The sequence below is a fragment of the Pavona decussata genome, unplaced genomic scaffold (genome assembly GCF_977016875.1).
Source record: "Pavona decussata unplaced genomic scaffold, jaPavDecu1.1 SCAFFOLD_158, whole genome shotgun sequence".
Taxonomy (NCBI): Eukaryota; Metazoa; Cnidaria; class Anthozoa; order Scleractinia; family Agariciidae; genus Pavona; species Pavona decussata.
In genome coordinates, this window is record NW_028145570.1 from 700,001 (window position 1) to 725,000 (window position 25,000).

At 37.3% G+C, this 25,000-nt stretch overlaps 1 protein-coding gene across 1 annotated transcript; it reads left to right on the forward strand.

The window, feature by feature from the left end:
- Positions 1–1,239: 1,239 nt before the first annotated feature.
- Positions 1,240–24,804, forward strand: LOC146465002 (ATP-binding cassette subfamily C member 4-like). The gene is made up of 7 exons (XM_085129106.1): positions 1,240–1,329; positions 10,762–11,302; positions 12,521–12,903; positions 17,318–18,672; positions 19,391–19,961; positions 21,609–21,745; positions 22,681–24,804. The coding sequence occupies exons 2-7, from the start codon at positions 10,772–10,774 to the stop codon at positions 23,586–23,588; spliced, it is 3,885 nt and encodes a 1,294-aa protein (XP_084985232.1). The 5' UTR covers positions 1,240–1,329; positions 10,762–10,771; the 3' UTR covers positions 23,589–24,804.
- Positions 24,805–25,000: the final 196 nt, after the last annotated feature.

Below are 25,000 nucleotides of genomic sequence, written 5' to 3' on the forward strand. Positions count from 1 at the left end.
TTCTCCTGTATTTTTCTTTGTTTAATGTCAATTATTGAATAAAGATGGGAAAAAAGCTAAAACAAAATTAACTGTTAAACTTATTCAAAGGAGCAAACAATTATAGATGAATTAATTTTGTTCAGACCATAGCATTGTGGCGTGTTTGTAACTAGCCAATACGGACCTCTGTTTTTCTGTACAGCACATTGAAAGAATTTTCCACGCATTACTTTGTTGTCACTATGAGTGTAAATAAAATTAGCTCATGCTTTAAGCTGTGCGTATATCGAGTTAAGGATGTACTTGGGAAGTTTGGAGAGCACTCAAGAAACTAGAGTTTACGCTTCTCTCGCGATCTCCAAACTTCCCGCGTGCATCCGGCCATAACTCGATATACGACGCTAAGCATGAACCGATACTTAATTGTTTCGCAAGAAATGCATCATTTGTTCGCTCACGCTTAAAGAACGAGGTGAAGTTTGCGCCATTTGTTTTGAAAGTGGCTCTAGTTTATCTTTTGTTAGAACGCATCATTTGTTCGATCACGCTTAAAGAACGAGATAACCAGTATGTATGCGCCATTTGTTATGGAAGTGGCGCCAGTCTATATTTATTTCACTTAAAACGCATGATTTGTTCGGTCACGCTCAAAGCACGAGGTATACATGACTATGTGAGGATGCATGTATGCATGTACGTATGCCTTTTTTTGTTATATTTTCTTCGCAGTAGTCTCTAGCTTCGATAATGCACTGATATAATTTACCGATCGTTTAAGGACCGAAAAGTGCCTTTACGATCTGTACAAACCGTACGGATTGTTAAACCGTTTCAGCCTCTCCCTCGGTTTAGTTTGATCCATTTAGTTTGTCTTGTTATGTGTACCCCGGTCTGTCTTCTTGGACGAGCTAAACTTATTCTTCCATCTGAAAGACGCTCCCATAGTTAACGTTTCTTGTATCCCGTCTTAATACTACTACTTACAACAACGAGATATTACATAACCATACGAACTAAACATTGCTTGCATTGCTCAAGTTAATCCTGGATGGGTAGTGCCGTAGTGCCGGAGTAGGAGACTCTTTAATTGTATGACACTGGCGGTTGATAATTCCCCGCTTCACTAGTTGTAATAATAACGTCTTGTTGATGGGATTCTTGGGTGCTCTTCCATTTCAGGTCGGTGACCTGGGGTTTGTCTTCTTTTTATTCTCATGGTAATTATAATCAGTACGCATGAAAATAAAGCTATAGATTACATTTAACTGAAGAGCATGGAACAAGAAACCAACCAACCAATCAAGCAACCATTTCTTTGGATTCATCGAACGTCTTTTTGATAACAAGGTGAGTTTTATTTCACTTTTGCTATACTTTTCGACGAAATTCGTGGGCCGCTTGGTGTAGAACTGAAATGTTAACAATTCTTTTCTCCAGAGTAGCTGGCTGCCATGTGGTTGAGGTTTATCCTCTTTAGGTTTCGCAGCCGGTTATTGCCCAGTCATTAGGACAAAACGCGCGACAATGGAAAGCGATTCTGTTAACAATTCACAACAGTTCAAAGTTCTTATCAAGAAGAAGTTTTCAGGGGAAAGTTTATCTTTCTCATTGCCTTAAGCGGAATAAAATTTGGAAGCTCACAGCATGCAATCGCCATGCAATCTCCTGTTAACACCCAAATGAATCTCGCAACTTCACAGCCGTCGATCGATCACCTACATTTGCGACCGCTCTCTTGGGCGAGAAGCTCTATTTATGACCGACACTATAAAAGCATGTTTAACTTTTACCCCAAATCCTCTAATTAAAAGCTCTCGTAAGCGAACGCAACCACTTTTGGGAACTACCAAGAGGTTTTTCTTGCATTGTTCGTAAGCTCTTTTAGGCGACCACGCAAAGAGTTTGATATACTGTACGTAGAATTCAACGCTTTAATGAAAATTGACACTAATCAATCTCAAACAGTCATCTATTAAGAACTATTTCACCAAGTCCTGCAGTCAAAATGTTGACAGGGAAACTTGGATATTTAATTTTCACGTTATATACAATATACAATACAATATTAAACTAGTAACGCATCGACACATTCTTTGGTAGCTGATGTGCAACACTAAGCGTGATTCGTAAGACATCGAGATTATCTGAATAAACGTTTAGAAGGTTTTAATCTCGGCAGTAGATGCCTGACATTTACTTTCGCCAGCCGTACCTAAAAAAAAATAAATAAATAAATAAAAATAATAATAATAAAAAATCCCGTAAGCGACCAGCCTCGATTGTTTTAGGGATTGGTAGCTTACGGGAGCTGTAATTACGACACCTTTTTCAAATAACCAAGGTGGTCGCTTACGAGAGCTTCGACTGTGTTTACAATAATTCTTTTAAAATGAAGTAAAATTCTATTCTTGAGGTTATATTAGATCGAACAAAAAGGCGATTTTCATCTCAGATACGTGTTTGTCTGATCACCGCAAAACATAAGCATTATATTGCTTTCGCAATCAATGGTGCATGAACAGAATTCCGTTCCACCAGCGCACGCAACTCTACCCGGCTAACAGCGTCAACTGGCAAATTCACAATTCAACGAACGACTGCTATGTATTGGATGTTGGATCAAGTAAATTTTCAGTAATCGCACATCATGTTCGAACAAACATTTTCTCATTTTACTGTAGCTGTTATATTCACCCCGACCCCGGGACCCCGACCTCTTTACTCAAGGCTCCGGCTACGCATCAACAATCAGGAACTATGCTTTAATTCTTAATCTTTTTTAATGTCAGTCGATTTACGGTAAAAAAAAGTGCTCAGAGAGTATAACTCGGTTGTTTTGCTATCTTCACATCGATCCTATAAACTTTAAAAAGATACCACGATATTGAGCCGTGGTCCCATATGATAGCTGCAATCTCCCAATCGCAGAGAAAATTTCAGAATTACCATATGGAAATCTCTCTTAACATGTCTCATTTAGAAATACAGTGGAACACGATTCACTCTGAATACGGACACGTAAAAGAGTCCGTATTATCCGGGTTTCTGTATTAAGCGAGCTCTCAGAATGAATGTCACGGACACACGTTTCAGTTGATACAAAGACTCAAGCGTACAAACAATCTTCGCATCAATCGTATATTGAGCCTGGTCACACATGATATCTTCAACCGATGCCATTGAGTGCCCAACTTATAGCGGTTTCTTAATTTGTGAGCACTTATCCATCACTTTATATCGGAATATGCAAGATAACACTTTCTCGGTAAATGGGAAAAAAGTACAAGCAAGACGCCTGGAGACGTTCACACGGGATGTTATGGTATTTGGTCGATGTAAGCGTTTAGCTTTATTGATTTGAATGGCTACACACAGTCACAATCTTTTTAAACGTAGAAATAAATAAAAGTGCAAATGTAAACATTCAGTTCAGTATTACAGACGGTGTTACTTGTCAGACTGTCTCCATAAAATTATGACGAAATGGGGTTGGTAGAAAGAGTAACACTTCTTACTGTTGCATCAAAGTGGCGCAAAAATAACTCACTCCGTTCTATACCCGCTCGACTTAAGGCCGCCAACAGGTCTGACTTTATATCACTGTCGAGTATACTACAAACTAGTTATTGCTATGGCTAATTATATAAAGTGCCAACATATGAATATATGAAGAGGAGAAACCATGCAAAATAAGCGCAACAATTTTCCGGCTAGCTATCTATAAAATTAAACTGTAATGACAGCAAAATCAACTGATTTAACTTGGAAAATAATCATATCAAGTTTTGGCTGGAAAACTCAGGAGCATTCAAAAAGCGGCCAATATTCAAAGATGTTTCAGTTTGTAAAGAAACACTTTTGTTATGTTCTTTGTTTGAACATTGTACTTGATCCTGAAATCTGTAAGTGACATAAAAAGTTCTTTAAAGCACGAGATGCGAGACAATGGTTGTCTTAGCTTACGTGCAGGCGTGTCCTTTAGTTCACAGCTGAAGGAGATTTGATCCGTTCGCAAGGAAAATGTGTTTGTTTATGTAAGCACTTCGTAAAAAATTTGGCGGAAACTGTCGGGAGTACGAGGGTTTCTTCCAACAAAATAGCATTTCAGTAAAAATTGACAATCAAACCTGAAGTTTTATATGAGGTCGATTACCACAAATGCTAGAGTATTTTCGTCTAAGTCCGTCGCGCCAGTGATGATTTGTGATCGATTTGCAAAGTCGTCGAAGCGTAATTTCTTCACCGTAAGCTCTCGAATGTCAACTGTTCAAACTGTCGAGTACCCCCTAGAAGTTATCCTTTCGATTAACCGTTTCAAAAAGATCTGTTTTCTTTCTGAAAACGGCATATTACATTCTTGAAAATTTAATCGGAAACAAACAAAGCCGCCATTTTGATTGTTCAGTGCATGGACAAAAGCTTCTACTTTCTAGGCCTCACCAAGACCTACGAAGAATGGATTCTGATTGGTCATCTTTGCTGAAGGCAATAGGAACAAAAATATCTCTTCTAGGGGAGAAGAGAGTTTAATCCAGGTTTTAATCCAGAGTTTAATCCGTTTTTATTCCGACACAGGAAACGGTATTACTTGGGTCCCACAGGAAAACACGGCAAGTCGCTGGAATAGAATAAGCCATTTGAGAATAACAGTCAAGGCGGGAAAATAGTAGCCTCCCACGCAGTCGTTTTTAGGTGACTCGTATTACCTCTTCCCCACAAACGCCTGCTTACCCAAGCGCCACATTCCTTTCCCATTGTTTCCCTAGCCAATCAACATCGCTGCATTGTCTAAATATATCAAATCAAATTGCTGATTACAATGGCCGCTTCCGTTTCGCGCGAGCATTGTACAGTCTCTCGTACAGTCTTGAGAGATGCGGGAGTTAAGTTGGAATAAATATACTTTTTTCACTTCTGGAATGGCTGGTCATGACTGAAACGCCAAAACAAATATCGAATGTGAATACAAGCGGTTCTTGTGCGACGCTTTGACACCGTTATCTGCTGGGAGAGTCAAAATTTTCGGGAAAATGTAATAGATCTTCCCGATCCCCACCTATTCGAGTTGACAGTCGGTGAAGATATCTACGGTGCGGAAACTCTGGAGCAGATTTGTTCGTTTGCACGAAGTGCTACAAGAGACTAACTCGATTCAAGAAAGCAAAAAAGAATGTAGGAGGTATCAAGGAGAGATCTGCAGTATTTATCTATTAAACGGAAATTTAAACGACAAAAGAGCCGATCAACTTGTGGGCCTTGTGGAAAATATCGCACCCCCAAACAAATTGCAACAACAAAGCGAGTTTCGACTGCAAAATCTTTAAAGTTTACCGACATATCGGGTAATATTTCGGTTTCCTCCACACCGACTGAAGGTCGACAAGATTGAAGGCAAAGCTTGATAAATATTAAAGCCACTTTGCGTAACCAGTCGGCAAATTGACGAAAATATCGCTATTTCCCGTCACGAATTCTTTGATTGCAGTCACTTGATAGGATTTTAAACGAGAAGTTTTGAACGTAGGGCACACCGTGCTGAACGTTGACGTAAGCTCGATCAAGTTCTGTCTCCGCCGTGATGTTTTCACTGTTCCCGCGAGAGGCGTTCTGAGGTTAAGGTCAACCTCCCAGATTTTAGAAGGTTCACTGTGATTGGTTTAGCGGCGGAAAGGAATGTGGCGTTTGGGTAAGCATGAGTTTGTGGGAAGGAGGTAATACAAAAAGTCCAACATGTAAGCTCGTATGCCTGTGTTTATTTCTATTTTTCACAATTTAGGAAAGTGTTATTTGATTTCGATATGAATTTCGGAGCGCACACACAGTCATTGAGTAGTGCTCACAAATAAAGCGTTGTAAGCATTCTCTTCACGGTCTGGTATATTCAAATTATTTACTCATCCTCCACGGGTATAGAATATTAATCCCCGACAGAACTACCCGAACAAAATCTAGCATTAATCGAACTTCAGCCGAACGAGTGGGTTCGATTGAATTCGATTGAGTTCTCACAAAAAATTGGAGCAATCGAACCCAATCGAACTTTGATTGAGTTCGATTAGGTTCGATGGTCGAAGTTGACATACATTCGATTAAAAATGGGAGTTATATAGGGAAATTGCGTGTTTCCTTTTTCTAGGGCGTCTTACGAAAGTATTGCGGGAGTGATTTTAGCGGATTATAGTGTATTTTTGTGTTGCGAGAATGAATTACTAGACTCCGTTTATTTCGCCATTTTACAACTTCATCTTATGGGTAATAAAGCCCGGGTACTGACATGATCCTCACATTTCACTCAACCTTATTCAACGTTATACTGTTGAATCAGCTGGTTTGTTACATGACTTTGTACTAAATTGACTCTATAGGATGATGTCAACGGTAGTGGATCATTAAATGTTTCATTACAGCTACATCAATTTATTGTTGGTTTCACCTAATTCTTCGTTGTTCTTGCATGCAGGAAAAGACTTTTCAAAATTCTTGCCTATTTCGAGTGATGCTTCAGAAGGTTCGATTAAGTTCGATTCCGATTCCACATGCGCTTTAACGAGTTCGAGACATCCTCGTCCAATACTGTCGCACCGATACGGACCATCCTTTACGATTGACGGTCGGTAATTTAGTACGAACCGTCATCTTTCCTTTTTCTTTGGCAGTTGACGGTCCGGATACCAAGTGTTACGATCCCTACGTTTCGTACGGATATTGCTTACGGTTTGGATACCAAAAGGGCATCTCATGAAATCAACGAGGCAATGCGAGAGTTAAAGGTCCGGTCGGTGCATTGCTTGCGGTCCGAATACGGAACGTGCATCTCATTTTCGCAGCAGGGGAATGTGAGTGTTGACGCTCCGTTTTTCTGCCATTATACACTGAATACACTGCTTAGTACAGTCGAGCAAAATAAACAAGTATAACTAGAGAATAACATAAACATGTATATTCCTCGTTCTAACAGTGTGAAACCACAAGCACGATTTATACATAACTTGAGGCTTTGACGAAGCAAACGAAACGTCACGCCGAACAAAAACTACTTAGAGTGCGCGCAAGTAGAGATAAACAATATATTACAAGTTTATTCTTCGTTATTCCTCGTTCTAAACTTGAAACCACAAGCACGCTTTCTATATAAGTTGAGCTTTCGAGGAAGCAAACGAAACATCGCGCGGAACAAAAACAACTTAAAGTGCGCGCTAGCCGAGGCAAACAAGATTTACACGTATATTCGTCGTTCTAAAAGTGAGAAGGCACAACCACGCGTGCAAAACTTCAAGCTTTGAACAAGACAAACAAAACAACTAAAAGCGCGCTCTGTCAGGAAAATAAGATATACAAATAAACTCCTCGTTATAAAAGTGGGAAGCCACAACAACGCTTTCTATAGAACGCGCGTTGGCAGGCAAATAAGATATACAATGCGCCAATTTTGTAAGAGCAGTAGCTTATTTGATTCTGCAGATTCTAGCGGAATATTAAACAATAAAATAACAAATCGAGGTTTTGATCGTCTGATCTCGGCTGGTTAGGAAGACGTGAGTGTTAAAAAAATCGATGAAAGCTGTTTATAGTTTTCGCGTTCAAGGAACTATGCACAGTTGTAAATCCGTAGTACAGACCCAGTACATGTAAATTAAATTTCACGTTTACTTTTCTCCTTGCGACTTCGGTTGACACAAAGAACGTGGCGGCATGTAGTCTTATCAGAACAAAAGATTTATCCTTTACTGAGGGCAAACAATAAACAATTGTCTTCTTTTATCTTTTTTTAAACCCTCGATAAAGGATCAATTCTCTTAACCTATATATACTCGATGATTCATTTATCATAAGCGGGAAAACTGGCGCTTGACTTTTTGTTGAAGTCTCAAGGGTCCTAACAACAATTTGACCAAAATGCATTTGTAATAAGAATAGTTTCACATAACCTGTCGATGATTAGACACCATACTTATCATCTCCTTTGTTGTTCTAGTGCTTTTTTGCTTCTAAATCTAGAGTTAGTCTGGGAAGTCTGGCTCTTAAAGACCTTAAAGGCGGATATGTTTAGTTCGCTAACGCCGGCGTAATTTATTTCTTTAAGTCATTCCACATATCTCATATTTCGCATAATCATACCATTCCCCACATCATGCCAAATGCCATTCTGCAAACTCATTCCTCCTTTTACCCTCACCGTCGAATAAAGGCCTTATCACGGTTTTCGACGCCATTTTGACGAGTAGGCAAACAGGCTTGAAATAACAGTGTTTGTATGGAAATCTGATGTCAAATAATTTTCATAAAACATCGCTTCTCAGTGAAAAATTCATGAATTGGAAACTTTTGGCACTAGGAAAAGGATTTAAGAAAAAAAATGGAGGGATGTAGCTGTGCCAGAAATCGTCCATGATTCGTGTTTTGAACTTTCCATACATTTGTCTGTATAGCGAACCAGCCGTGAACTGCTACTAAAAATAGTTCGCGGGAAAAAATACAGGGAAATGTATGGAAAGTTCAAAACGCGACTGGAAGCTTACTGGCACATCTACATCCTTCCATTTTTTTTCCTACAATCCTTTTCCTAGTGCCAAAAGTTTCCAATTCATGAATTTTTCAGAAGCTTTTTTTTTATGAAAATTATTTGACATCGGATGTCCATACAAATACTGTTATTTCAAGCCTGTTTGCCTATTCGTCAAAATGTCGTCGAAAACCGTGATAAGGCCTATATTCATATTATATGAACTTTCTAACAGATATCCACACATTAGGTGGAAGAGAGAGATTGCCAGAGTTGTATATGACTGATTACTCCAGGCAAAATTATATATTCTGTAATTTTCGTATAGCAGTTCACATATCACAACTCTTTTATCGTATTTGTCATTTATCAAAATCATATTATTATTTTCGTCTATGAAACCATCTAAAATTCCCTTATTATTCTAATGCAGATATTCTACATAGAATTTTTTATATTCGATGTATTTTTTGTATTGCATCACTGACAATTGCATTTTCAGAAAGCACGATAATATTATCCTCGACATTTAATTCAAGAATATCAATTTCAATTTCAATGATCTTTTACGACATATACCAAAAAAATATCTTGGTTATTTTTACAGGTATATGTATGAAACTTCCGATACATCGCATCAAATGCATGGACAGAAATATTTGGACGACATTCTTCTGCCCATTTTATTTTTTCCTCAGTCGACATTTTAAGGAAATCAGTTTTAAAAAATCCATAATGCAATAATTCATTTGATAATTTTTCGTAATCATATGTTTTGAAATCTCCTTTGCCTCTGATTCGAGACCAGATGTAGTCAAACACACAGTGGTTCTCACCATATGATTTGGCAGCACCAATATTTTTCAGAATATATGAAATCAATTATTTTGATTGACTCATAAGATGGCCGAGAACTTCCTGCTCAGAATTGACCACAACGTCTCCGCCAAGTTTTGTTTTTAAATTCTCCTGACTGGACAGCGAAACCACTATTCAACAGAATATAATCAAATATTTATAAAAATCATTTCGCAATATCTGTGGCACTTTTACAGTCAATGGACCACTCCGAGTTATATTAAGATTATCTTGAATGCCAAATGTGACGATCTCAATATCGAACGTTACGGTAACATCTAATTTGGCTTCTTCAATATTAACGATACAAGATCCGAACATATCTATAAACGCTGAATTTTTCAAACCACGCGGAACAAACAGTTGTTCCTCTCTTCTGAACTGGTCAAGTGATGCATTTACAATTAGCAAAGTAACAATCAGGTTTTCATTCATTATATTATTATCGTTAGATAAATCTGTTTGATTAAATAAAGTCGGTACGTGATCAAAACCGCTCCCCACCGCTCGGGTCGATTGTGACATGGCCGCACTCTCCACTCATACACACAGCTTGATGACGGGGGACGTTCGCTACCAAACCGTCAGAGAGAGAGAGAGAGAGAGAGAGAGAGAGAGAGAGAGAGAGAGAGAGAGAGAGAGAGTCGGAATTTTTCCCAGATAATTTTTCTATTTTTTCTATATTTTAATAAAGGGATAATTCTTTAAGTGTATTTGGATTTTTCTGCAAATTTGTTTGGCGATATTTTTGCTTGTTATTTTTTCGCAAACTTTTTCTATGGTCGGTCGATGCATGGTCAGTGAAATGATCCCTTTATAAGCGTGCTTAGAGGATATAACAACCGTTAGGGTTCTGCTATGATCGCATCGATCCTATAAACTTCAAAATGATATATTGTGCCGTGATCCCACATGATAGCTGCAATCTCCCAACCGCAGAGAAAATATCAGAATAATCATATGGAAATCACTGTTAGAAATACAGTGGAACACGATTCACTCTGAATACGGAAACGCCAAAGTGTCCGTATCATTCCTGTGTCCGTATCAAAAAAATGACGAGACCACGGACCGAACAAGCTAGTCCAATAAGGTTTTTTGTATAGACACTTCCTTGCTTGTTGCTTTCTAGTCCGCGTAAAACTTGTTTATGTTCAAGCAGTGCGAGAAAAAGTGCAAGGAAGTAAAAACTGTCGTGTAGTAGAAACACATAGTAAAAACTATGTACGAAATGGTCTATTACAATGAGTTTGCATGTCATAAGTCAATCTAATCTATACAGTAAACAGAAGCCCCAGGGTTTCTTTGACGCTGGTCACAGACGTTTATTTAAACCACGATTTTACTGTGGTTCATACTGTATTCCATTATCTTTATCATATGTTCACTCGCTAAGTGCTTTATTTTATCACTTTTAGATCTAGAGTCATGTTAAGGAATGGATACAAGAAGATCACCAACGATGCCGACACGAAAAAAGCCAGCTTTGTGTCACTTCTTTTCTTTCAATGGATGAATAATGTCTTCAAGACGGGCAGCGAACGAGCTCTACAGGAAAACGATTTCTTACCTCTCCTAGAGGACAACACTTCAAACTTTGTCATCACAAGCCTTCAGGCGAAATGGGAAAAAGAAGAAATCAAGTGCAAAGAAAATGGTAAAAAACCTAAACTTTGGAAAAGCGTCGTAAAAATGCCCTCTACTAAAGACGTGGTGCTCATTGTCTCAACCGGAGCCATGTTCGCACTAAGTCGCATTCTTCAACCATTACTGCTCGGTTATGTTATGGTTTCTCTGATGTCAGCGACACCCCAACATAATTATCTTCTCTACGGTTGCGCAATAGCTATGGGCTTCAATGAGTTGATCGGTGCCCTCAGTCTGCACCATCTTGGCTACAGATGTGAGGTGATGGGTATCAGAATTGGCAGTGCCTTAAAAGGGCTTGTTTATCACAAGGTAAGCACAAAAGTATTGATAGTAACATGCTTAAAGGCTTGTTTGTCACGAAGTAATTGCAAAATTACTAATAAATACGTGTTAGTTCACGTAAGCTTGAACAGTCAAATGATTGACAGTTCTCAAGTGTTCATGCAACTACTTATATCGGTTGACATTAAATGGGAATCAATAATAATAATAATAATAATAATGATGATGATGATGATGATGATGATGGTGATGATGACGTTGATGATGATGATGATGATGATGATGATGATGATGATGATGATGATGATGATGATGATGATGATGATGGTGATGGTCATTTCAGTAGTCATTGGTGCATTGGGTACAGTCTCGGGATTTGGTAAATGGTGGAAAATGCTGGGGATGCCCTACAACACGGATCTCTTGCAGCGTGTGTGTTTTGCTGGGGGCCGCCAGCCTGAGAAAAGTGGAAGACGCTGTTTTTTTTTAAATATTAATGCATGGCAGTTAGTAAACGAAAGAACAGAACGTGCAGAGGATGCTTAAGGCCACAGGTGGTGGCCCGATGCTCAACAAAAGACTTTCTGCTCAAGCAATGACTGCATGATTAACACAAATAATAATAACAATAATAATAAATATTATTGTACTGTAATATAATCAGAAATCATTAAGGAACGGAATCAATAATAACAAGATCACTAAATTAGCAAACGTTGAAAGTAGCTAGATAACTTCCAACGCATTTCTTAAAAATATTGACATTATTTCTTATTTGAAAACACCGTGAAAGGCAGCTTCATAGTCCAAAAAATATACAGCAAATAACTTCTTAAGTCAATATACAACTTTGGTCATAAAATATTGTAAGATTTTTCCCGTGTAAAAACTCGTGCCAGTGCTTGTATACAAATAATTGGAAACTCAGCTGAACAATAATTGGTGGGCTTTATGAGTTTAAACGGTTATCTTTCACAACAATAATTCAAAAGTCCTGTTTACAATTACCTTTCAGGGGAATCATTCATAAGTCCATCTCGAGATTAAACACGCCTTTCTAAGTTAACATCCTTTATCAAAACCTATTTTTTGTTCTTTGTCATAGTTCCCCGTGAGTACGGATGGTCTCGAAGTGTTAACATCACACCTGTTTGTTATTTATTGTTTACAGTGTTAATTGCAACCAGCCTATGCCACTTTACAATGAAAAAAATTAATTATAACTAATCTTTCTGCAATTTTTAGATACTTCTCCTGAGCAAGACTGCACTGTTTGAGTTTACAACTGGACACGTGATCGACCTTGTATCAAACGATGTTCAGCGTCTGGACGAGCATACCATCAATTTTATGTTGTATGGAGTTTTTTCGTTTCTTCAACTCATAGTGGCAGCATTTTTGATGGCCTATTTGATTGGCTGGCAGAGTCTACTAGGAGTCACATCTTTTTGCCTTCTTCTGCCATATTTCGCCATTTTATCCCATGTTGGTGCTAAATTACGCAATCACACTGCCTTGGTATCCGATTGTCGCATCTCCTTAATGAATCAAGCAGTTGCTGGGATCCGCGCCATCAAAACGCATGCGTGGGAGGATGAATACAGAAAAAAGATAAAAGATGCCCGAAGGTAGGCCACCCACTTCTCTGGTATGTTATGCAATTACTCTATCTGGTCGAAATTAAATCCACCTATTGGGAGCATTTATCAGCAGTGGTATTTTGGCGGGAATTGACTTTGAAAGTGCCATCTTTTATATTAGTTTGTTACGTCAAGAGTTTTTATTCAAACGATGTAAAATCATACATTACCGGAAGGCTTATGAATCACAAATTCAGGGAGGGAAAAAAGATCTGGTGATACAGCGTGTTTTAGCAATGGTAAAATGAAGTTTAAAATTAATGATATTACGCAATATGATTACTATGACTAGGAAAAATTCAAATGGAGATATCAAAAAGATTTCTGGATCAACCCCACTTCTCGTTCTTACATTTTTATTTAATATACGAAGTTTGATTAATAAGGTTGATGATCTGCAGCAGTACCTTGCAGACATTGAGCACATTTTTCAGTCATGAGCAATAGTGAAAAATGGATCGACAACAACACTGAATCAATAGTAATAGAACAACGAAAACCGGAGGAGGGGTGGCAATGATTGTATCATCATCAATTAATTATTTAGTGTTCAAACCGACTTAAATACAGTATTCAGTTTTAAAGAAGAAATCTTAGAAAGTATTTTCATAGAAGCTAGCAGAGAAGGAAAAGATAAAATTATAATAGTAGCAGTTTATAAACCACCATGCAATAATTATGATGATTTTGAAAAGCTATTGAATTGACAAAAGAAAACTTGCATATTTAAATGAGAGATTTTAATTTTGATTTACTAAAATATGAACACAATAATAACACAAACGGATTATTAACCAAATGTATAGCTCTCACACTTACCCTGCTATTAACAAGCCAATAATCTAGATAACTATTGGCATAGCGACAATAATCGATGATATATTTATTAATGATATAGACGTCAGCTGTATAGATGGAATTTTGATTAATGATTTCTTAGATCACTTACCAGTATAGCAACTGTTACCCTTAAAAAAGTACGGAACATAAACCAAAGAAATTATATATAAAGCGAGAAATGACAAAAGAAATCTGGATAAATTGCGAGACAAAGTTCAAAATATTGCCTGGGACTACCTTAATTATACTTATGATGTTGATTATGCTTATAGACACTTTCAGGGTACATTTTTGAATTTATAAAACATCTGTATTCCAGAAAAGCAATGCTTAGAAAAGAAATTTAAAGCCAAAATGAAACCTTTTGTAACGAAGAAATTCATTAAATCTTGACAAGTAAAAAAAAAAATAAATAAACTGTGCATAAAATGTTTTAGGGGGTGTTTACATGATACCGGTGCGACTTTCATTCCGGTACGAGTTCAATCCAAATCCCTCTTGTGGCTCTTTATTCGTTTACATGATACAAGCACAAAATCTCATACCAGAGCGAGTCATACCGGTGCGAGTTCACCCCGGTAACTGTACCGGGGCGAGATTTTCATTCCGGTACGAAAACTCATTCCGATGTCATGTAAACGCGGTATGGCTGTTCGCTCCAGCATGAAATCACTCTTCTGGGAGTCTGGAACAGGTAGCGCACGCGCATTCTTTGACATCTATTCCAATATGGCGTCACCTGGGCGTCACAATGACGTTTGTCGACATAAAGTGTCCATTCATGTTAACACGGTATGAAATCACAATGTCATACCGGTATCAAACTCGCACCGGGGCGAGTTTTCACATGTAAACACCCCCTTAGTTGTGGAACAGAAACTTGAAACAAAATACTATCGTAATCGATTGAATAAGCTAAGAAATATTCTAAAGAAAAACTGCTATGAACAAAAGTTTAAGATTTTAATAGGAAACATTACACAACTTGGGAACTAATTAGTGAGATAGTTAAAAGAAAAAGAAAGAACCACTTAATATCACAGAATTTAAACATAACAAGCCAGTTACTGATCGCAGAGAGATTGTCAACAGATTTAATGATTATTGAATGTTGGATATGACTTGGCAAGAAAGTTAAATATTTTACAAAAGTTTAACATTCAAAAACTACTTGAAAGGAAATTTTATGGATTCAAGGCTGTTTTCACCTGTATTAGAAAATCGTGATACATAAAAAAGATGTGGACATGACAATGTCATACCGAAGGCAGTGAAATATCTAGCAGCAGAACGAGTTGTACCATTAACAGACATCATAAATCTGACTTAACAGGGAAAATACCTATGGACGTGAAATTTAAATCGTTGTGCCTGTATACAAACAGGCGATAGCCAAAAATTCAGCAATTATAGACCCATTTCTCTGCTTCCCTGTTTTTCCAAAGTATTGGTAAAAAATTAGGTACAAGAAACTAATAAGTTACGCAAACAAACTAGGAATTCTCAATGAACATCAATTCGATTTTAGAAAAAAATCATTCAACAAGTTTTGCGAGATAGATCACAAAAGCATCAGATAACACAGAATTTGCAGTTGGGGTTTTTCTAGATCTGTCTGAGGAATTTGATACCGTCAATTTTATTTTGTTATTGCAAAAAACTTGAGCATTATGGTGTTAGAGGAATAGCATTGAATTGGTTTGAACATTATGTAGCCAAGCGTTACCAGTGTGTGAGATATAATAATGAGGTATCTCAGAAAAAAGAATGTTTTGTTGCACCTTAAGGCTCCATCAAGGGTCCCCTGTTATTTTTAATATACATAAATGACATGAGTCAGAGCTCAGAGCTGATATATTTCACACTGTTTGCTGACGATACAAATTTGTTAATATCACACAAGGATCCAAACACTTAAATAATTCAAATGAATGAAAAATATCCACTAAATAAACTGTCGCTTAATCTTACAAAAACCCACTTTATACTTTTCAAATGTTCGAGAAAAAAAGCTGAGAAATAAATTCACTATTAATAAAAAAAAAAATAATAATAATTTCTCAAGTAAGACACAAAATTCCTTCGTGTAATAATTGATAAACATTTGAGCTAGAACGAACATATTAACAACGTTACAAACAAAATATCGAAACGTACGAGACTATTTTGTAAAGCTAAACATATTGTAACACGATCATTACTAAAATCAGTTAACTACACTTTAACTTACCCTTATATATTTTATGGAAATGTTGAATGGGCTAACACGTACCAATCCCACCTAGACAAGATATATAGACTACAAAAGAAAATAGTACGAATAACAATTTTTAAGGATTATAACCGCAGTTCAAAAACGTTATTTTATGAATTAAATTTTCCTACAGTGCTTACACCCGAACCGTGAACATTCAAGGCTTTTCTTCGCCTTTTTTTTCAAATGCTGTCCAATCTGAAACTCCCTTGAAAACATTGAATCCGACCTCTTTTTAACAACATTTAATCAGAAAAAAGATTTAAAGTTCTTGGCGAGTGATAAATTTTCTTTAGTCTGTATTGCAGAGAGAGAAAAAGTCCAAAAAAGCCTTAACCGTTCACGGTTCGAGTGTACGCACTGTAATGTGTATCAAGTAAACTACTTTGTTTTCGGAAATTTTATGAATCAGTATTTAAAGAAGTAACTGTCAACAGCGTTAATGTCGCCATTTTATATAAGCTTGAGACAAGGCATTCTTGGAAAACAGGTCAAGTTTTCTTTAGGATTCAGAATTGTTGTATGCATTTTGATATTGATAGTTTATCTTGAACTTTTATTTGTATCGACCTGATGAATCGTTACCGTGTAAAGATAAATAAAGATGAAGAAATACATAATTATAACACGCCGTCAATAAAAAAGATGCGCAAACCAGTGAGCAAAACAACTTTTAGAAAATTCACTACATGTAATAAGGGAATAGGCATTTACAAAAGTTTACCATGTCATTTAAGAGAAAATCAATGCAGTTTTAAACGAAGATTTAAAAAGGTCATTCTTGCAAATCAAAAGTGGAAAGTAAGGTTATCCTGCTTTATGTTAACAAATCAAGCAGCATCTCTTCGTCTAGCTTTTTTACCGAAATGCAAATATGTTATACTGCAACTTAAAAGTCATGAAGATAATATTTTGATACTAGTGAATGTGGGTCTGAGGCTTTCAGCTCAAGATCATACGACTTTTCTTAAGAAATGTTAATGTAACGATACGTGTGAGTGATTTTTGGCAAATAATAAAATTAGAATTGTAGATAAAGACATTGTTTGTGCATTAGGGTAGTATACAACACTGATCATGTTTGATATTGTGACCCCATCTTCTTCTTCTTCTTCCTCTTCCACACAGTGCATGACAGTAGTAAACTTAATGATAGATATATTGCCATACATTTTCTCCACGTTTTTTTACATCATATTAGAGCACAAAGCCTATTTCTGGAATAAGTATGGAGCTTTCTAAGCCAATACATCCTTTGGCTGCAGTGCAAATCTGAAGTACTGAAGTAAAGTCTGTTTTTTTTTACAGACAGGAAATTGACGTCATCCGTAAGAAGAGTGCTGTTCTTTCAGGTGTTTTTGCTTTGGAATACACCTCAGCACCAATGGCGACCCTGGTGTCTGTCATCACTCTTGTGCTAACTGGTCAGTACCTCACACCCGTTTCAGTTTTCATGCTCCTCGCTTTTATCAATATTCTAAGACTGGCCCTTTGCACCGACTTGGCCAATGGTTTGCTGGACGCGTACGACGCTTATGTTTCTCTCGGCAGAGTGGAAGACTTTCTTCTTTTAGAAAACCTTCCGTTAATCTCAGAAAACCTTCCGTTAATCTCCAGAGACCAGACTTCTAATGAAGAAAGTGACACTGACAGCAGCGTTTCGGATTTAAACAAAACAAGTCTGACAGTTCACCAGAGAGAAAAGCAAGAACCTAATAACACGGAAGATTTGCAAAAACCAACATCTTTACATGTCAGGAATTTGACACATAAGCAAATTAAGCGAGAAGACAAATTTATCCTGCAAGACATTACGTTCACCGCTGCGCCAGAAAGTATGACGGTCATCACGGGACCAGTAGGCAGTGGAAAATCTACTCTTCTTTCAGCAATCGCTGGTGAGATCCCAGACATAGCCGGCACTATTAGCTGGAAAGGAACTCTTGTGTACGTGCCCCAAATAGCTTGGGTGTTCTCTGGAACTATAAGAGAAAACATATTGTTTGGTGAACCATACGATGAAGCCAAGTACACCAGAGTTATTGAGGCATGTAGCCTAAGGGAAGACATCCAACAGTTTCCTGACAGTGACCAAATAGTTGTAGGGGAACGCGGTGAAGTTCTTAGCGGAGGCCAGCGGGCGAGAGTAAGCTTAGCTCGAGCTGTCTACGCAGACGCAGATATTTACCTATTGGATGACCCGCTGAGTGCTGTGGATTTCAAAGTTGGCAAACATATCTTTGAAAAATGTATCAAAGGCCTATTGGGTTTGAAAACTCGACTAATAACGTCTCACCAAGAACAACTCATCAAAGAAGCCGACAAGGTGATTGTGCTGTACAAAGGTAGTGTGTTGGGAAAAGGAGGCTTCACTGAGGTAAAAGAGGACGGTATTTTGAATACAACTGTTGACCCGATCTATAAGGAACTAAATCAAAATGAACCAGATGCTAACATTGGTGGAGATAATGAAGAGAAAGAGGTCGTTTCCGGCGACGTTGGTGGAACTGTTCTCCAAACCAATGAAGTTAAGGGTATCCAAATATCAGAAGAAGATCGCACAATAGGAGTGGTGTCCTCGAAGCTTTACTGGAACTATTTCAGGAGTGGCATATCTGTGCTTCTAATCTTCGCAGTAATTTGTTTGTGCCTTATGACCCAAGGTTAGGATTGGAAAGATGACTGAATAAAAATAATGTTACTTTGCGCAAACTTAAGTCAGTGGTGTTTAGTGGCGTTTGTGTGGTCGTATTTTATGTCATGTATGACGTGTCGCAGCACAGCCGGACAGGCATCAGCATTCCTAGAATCGACTTCAGATTATTTTCGTTAACAACACAATATTTGTGATGTTTTGGTTTTTGGGCATGGTGAATAAATGTTAGATGCATTTTTTTTCCAGTAAGTGACACAAGCACTCTCGGAAAAACAAAATCCGAATTTTCCCGATAGGATTCGAACCTATGAACTTCCCATTACTAGTTGGGATGCTCCGACCACTGAGCTACAGGAGACTCGTGGGATCTTGGCCATTTAACCAGTTTCATGTCAGAAAAATCCTACATACTACCTATAAGTGATGTGTTAAGCCTGATGAATAAATGCTAGATTAATTTTACGGTCAGTAATACAGGCATACTCGGAAAAAGGAAATCCGAGATCTTGGTCCCAAATTGTTGTCAAAACTCACTCACAGTTTCCTAAATCGGCAAACCGTCTTTATCAGGGCACCTGGAGGAAAAGCTTTTATTGAAGTATCGTTTAGATATCAGTCGTTTGTCAAAGAAAGTACACTTTGTTTACTTGATATTTCATGTTAATCATGCCATGGAACAGTGTCTTTCGCATATCTCACTGATTCTAACTTTATCTTATTTTTAGGATTGTTGGTCTCCTGTGACGTATGGCTCTCATTTTTGACAAAGAAGCACCCAGACGATCAGCGCAACACAATGAATCTTATTGTCTATGGTTGCCTAGTCAGCACCTCCTTCATGTTTGCTTTTATTCGAGCATACGGAGTTATGTCTCTTTCCTTAAGATGTTCTGAATGCCTTCATGACAGAATGGTTGTGGCTGTTTTAAAAGCATCCGTCCTTTTCTTTGATTCAAATCCAGTGGGAAGAATCTTGAACAGGTTTTCTAAAGATGTAGGCTGCATTGATGAGGTATTACCTAAAACATTGCTGATGTCAATTCAACTGACATTGCTGCTTGTTACCTCGGTACTCGTGCCAGCTGTCACAAATCCCTGGCTTCTGTTTGCTGTTGTGCCAGTATCTGTAGTAGCAGCACTCATCTCAAGGTATTACTTGAAGACATCAAGGGAATTGAAAAGACTGGAATCAGTTTGTCGAAGTCCAGTGTTCTCTCACATTTCAGAGACTCTAGATGGGCTCGAAACAATTCGGACAAGAAGAAGTCAAAGAGATTTCTTGGATCGGTTTAACAGGTATGTGTAACTTTAGAGACCGCGTGAACAACAATACGTTTACCTTTACGAAGGAAATAATGGCATGTAGCTATGGTCAATATCATCACATCTTTGATTTCTATTTTCGTAAACCTGACTTCATCCACTCATGTTTAGCCGTCTGTTTTCTCGTAGTGCGTCTTTAATTTGGCCTCACCACTAACATCTCTTAGCTTCCTCCGAAAACAGTAAACGAACAACAGAAAAAATTATCCTAGCCCTGATGAAAGGTTCTTCTTCATAATCAAGTCCAATAAAATTTGAGATTTAAAAGAGCTTCGTGACACACCCCTTAGAACGGAAAGGGTCAACATAACTCAACATCGATATTTAAGCAAGCTGTGATCTCCAAAACATATTAATCTTTTGCTTAAGCTGCTTGCCTTCCCAAAAATTGCTTATATCTGAAAACAGCAAAAAAGGGGTTAAATTTACCCAATATATACCAAAACCAGCACACGTGATGAGTTAATTTTAAGATCTGAATAACTGTTTAGCTGAAGCATTTATCTATCCGTTGTGCTCAGAAATATTTAGATATCTAAGAATAAGTCAACTTTATTGTAAATCTACTTCAAGTCATACACAAAACGTGAGTTTGGAAACTCGGGTATAAAAGATATAATAAAATACGTTATCTTCAAACTTCCTCCTGCATCAAAACAACAGTTTGCGAACAAAACAAAACAACGTTTGCTAAGTCTCGCAACACACGATTATTGGCTACCATAGGTTTACACTATTTGTTAGATTTTATTAATAAAAAAAAGAGTTATCCTTGTAAACAAAAATGTGGTTTCTGGTTGCCTTGTTGTACAACAAATCCAAGTTCTATTCAAATTTTGAAAGGTTGCTAAAATATTCCGCAAAACCAATGCTTTTTATCGCGCCGTAAGTTTCTCGCATTCAATTTCCACCAGCTGACACAGCTAATAAGTACTTTTTCTTATAATGTAATGTTAAAAGTTATTGAGTGATCAGTTAAACGTTTGAATGAACAACAAAGTGTCACCATTCAAACCTTTGGAATTTGAAATAAAAGCTGCAAAATATTTTCGGTTGCGATACTTTAAAAAATATTTTCCCACAGTTATTACTATCTTCACTCTTCAATTGTCACGGTAGGTTTGGTTTTCAAAATAGCATATTTCGAGGGTTTCAGATAGTAGGTAGCTGTGCCAAGAAAATGGCGATCCAAGCAGGAATAACAAAGCAATAATTCCCTCTCTTTTAACAGGCTATTTTCAGGAAAGTCCCGGTATCATCTGAGCAAACAGGACGGCGTAACGGGCTTTGGTATTCTCAGTTCTCTCAAGAACCTTCCCCTCTTGGAATAGATTATGTTTACATTGTCACAATTCAATTTTAAAAGATGATGGAAGAGTTATCAGCGAAATATAATTTTTAGATAAGGTTCTTAGGGAGAGTCGCTCTTAACAGATGACATACATCGCGTCTATCTTATTTATTCATTCTACACGAGTTTATTGCGATTTACTTTTACTTTCATTACGTGGACCTCAAAAATGCGATGGTCTTTTATCTGTATAATTTAGAAATAGCGTCAAATAATTGTTATCACAAAAAAGTGTTGAAAATCAGTGACTTCTAATTTTTCCTTGTAAGATATCAAGATACCCACAATCAGTCATTTGTCATGGTGATGGCCAGTGCAAGATGGCTTGGAGTTCGCTTGGATTTTCTTTCTTCCCTTTTAACTGGTGCAGTGGCTCTCGCTGCAGTTCTGATGTCTCAAGATGCCGGTAGGTTTACAAAGTAATGTAAATAGAGCAATTATTTTCCAACAATAAAATGCCGTATTTATTCTGCCACAGGAAACTTACGACAGCTTTCTCATGTTTATAAATCTAATTAACATAATAATAAATTTTGTATTTCTCCTCAGGAAGTTCATTGCCTGTACGCAACTTGTACAAGAAGTATCTTCCGTCTGTTAAAATTAACGCCAGCCATCAACGGATGGATAACATATGATCGCCAACGATAGTTAACTTTAACTTTAACTAAAATTGAAAATAAGCTTTAGATTTGTATACAAAGGGCTTCGCATAGTATAAATGACAGGGAGGAAGATTTGTATTAGTGAAAACGATGTATTAATCAGTAAATGACACAAGCATACTCGGAAAAAAATTTGGGAGTGTTCCTATCAGGAGTCGAACTCTGGATAGCAACCCTGCGATTTTTTTCCGAGTATGACTGTGTCATTTACTGCCTAATACATTATTCTAATTTATTCACCAGGCTAAAAGGGGTGTAGTCATGGCGATTTTACTGTATTTCGGTCAAAACAGCTCCTGCTTTTTCTAACTTGAAATTGTTCTTAGATTATTGGGGGGAAAACATTAAGGGATTCCTTCGAGAAAGAACAAATTATAATCAGTTTTTAGCGAATTCCCTACAATACACGGGTAGAACTTGAAAAAATGGCCAATTTGTTTCAAGTTGCAATCCGTTTTCTATCCAAGCCACCCAGAGCCAACGATAATTAATACTAGTTCCTGTGCACTAGTAGAGTTATTGCTAACACAACTTAATAATTGTTTTGACCATCCCACCAATGGAAATATGTTTTTTGGCTATTCAAAATGACACAATAAATTGGTGACACTGCCCCTATAACATATCCTATCACATTTTTTCCATTTCTATTAATGTCTTTATTTTGTCACTCTAGCCTTTGCTGGACTTGCCCTTGTTTATGTCGTCCAGAGTGTGCTCATGACACAATACGCTGTCAGAATAGCATCGGATGTCGAGAATCTAATGACATCAGCTGAGCGAGTCATGACTTACACGAAGCTTGAATCTGAGCCTGGATATAAAGTAGAACGAATTCCCCCAGAAAACTGGCCAAGTGAAGGAAATATCAACTTCCGAGACGTATCGTTGATATACTATCCTGGAGGGCCGCAAGTTCTGAAGAGAATCAATGTAAACATCAAAGGAGGAGCAAAGATTGGTGTCGCAGGCCGCACAGGAGCAGGGAAGTCATCCTTTGTGGCAGCTCTTTTGCGCATGCCAGACGCTGACGGAGACATAATTGTCGATGATGTTCCAATACACGGAATCAACCTGCAAGAAGCTCGAAGGTGCATTTCCATTCTTGGCCAAAGTCCCATCCTTTTCAGTGGATCACTCAGGAAAAATCTTGATCTTATGGGGCACTTCAAAGATGAAGACTTATGGCGAGCCTTAAATGACGTGCAGCTTAAAGATGTGATAGAAAGTCTGAAGGGACAGTTAGATCACGAGTTGCTGGAACATGGTACAAATTTTAGTGTCGGAGAACGACAGTTAATATGTTTGGCTCGAGTTCTGTTGCAGAAAAACAAGATCGTTATCTTGGATGAGCCAACTGCGCATGTGGATCCAGACACAGAACAAACAATCTGGAACGTGGCGCGTGAGAAACTGCGGGACTCAACAGTCATTACAATAGCTCATCGTTTGCACACAATTAGAGACTCCGACAAGATTTTAGTCTTAAAAAATGGAGAAGTTGATGAATTTGATAGTTTTGATATACTAGCGAATAGGAAAGGAAGCACCTTGGGTGAAATGCTTCAAGTTGCGAATATCTAAAGATCTCTTGAATGAAAAGCACCTACAGAACAATAGGTGAGGTGGTGGAGTGAACGTGACACGAATCAGTAAACTCTCAGTATCGAACATGACATGAGAGAGTAAGCGTTTCTAGGTTAAAATGGTCCCTGCATTGTCGGTTTTCTTTTCTTATTCTTGAAACCTTGCCTTTCATCGACCCTCTAAGACGACATTGTCATGGGAAGATTTTGCTGTTTTTGCTCAAAAAAGCTCTGAAATATTGCACAAAATACCTTTGGTCAAAAATGAGATAGCTAAAACATCGGGAAGGAAATAGCACTGAAGTAATTTTTCCTAAGAAGCTTGACCTTTAGTTGTAAGAGCAGTACATTTGGAATATATACAAATAAGTATTAATTGTTTCATGTGTTTGCCGTGTAGGAGTCTGACATTTATAGTGAAGAATTGAAATTGATCTCCAGAGAACAAACCTAGCGTAGTCAGGTTTTCGCGATTTTTCCAAAATACATGAGAAGAACTTTTGAAAAAAAGGCAATTTGTTTAAGTTGCAATTTTCTTCCAAATTAGCCATCGGCAGCCACAGATATTTAATATTAGTATCCGTGCTCTAGAAGAGTGGATGTCAACAAAACTGTTCCATTATTTTAACATTTCCATATAATACTAACACTTTGTTTTGAAAATTACATAAAAAAAACGGATGAAATAGTCTCTCTTAATACCAACGAAGATAAAACTGGACTAATCATAGGATGGAAAAACTAACACCATATTTTTGTGGGGTTTATATAAGTCCGTTAAACGTCATCTTAATTATAATGATGATTATAATTGGAGGTGTGTAATTTCAGAACTAGGAAAAACGTCAGAAACATTCATTGATATTTTTTTCAACAGAGCAGTTTAGCCACAAATAATCTCTCAACAAATTAATTAAGTCTATAAGATTTGCATTAAGGCCCTTATGACCTCAGTAAAGAATTTTTTTCGTGTTTTCCTTTATCATTTCCTTGATAATGACCGACAAGTGGTCAAAACGTCAGTTTTATATCAATTTTTCTCTCGCATGCCTTTTGGTATTGTTTTCTAAAAAAAGTTCCATACTTTTTACAAATGTTACACCTATTTACGATCATTGCCTCTCTCTCTATATACATATCCAATATATGTTAATTTTTATTCTGATCATTGAACTTGACGATCACCGAAGAGCGGTCGAAACGTAAGTTTTTTTAAATCAATTTTTTAATTTGCCGCCTTTTGTTATTATTTTCTAAGAAACATTTCCTTACATTTTACATATTTTACCCTTTTTTACGTCATTAACTTTCTCTCTAGTCTGTAGATATAATATATGTTTTTTTTTTTAATTCCGAACATTGAACTTGATAACGACCCAATTAAGAGCGGTCAAAACGTCAGTTTTTGAA

Excerpts from the sequence above, each read along its gene's own strand:
- LOC146465002 (XM_085129106.1), top strand. The coding sequence starts at position 10,772 with ATGTTAAGGAATGGATACAAGAAGATCACCAACGATGCCGACACGAAA. Across the intron at positions 11,303-12,520 it reads AAGGGCTTGTTTATCACAAG|ATACTTCTCCTGAGCAAGAC; the intron begins GTAAGCACAAAA and ends TGCAATTTTTAG. Across the intron at positions 21,746-22,680 it reads TCTGATGTCTCAAGATGCCG|CCTTTGCTGGACTTGCCCTT; the intron begins GTAGGTTTACAA and ends TTGTCACTCTAG.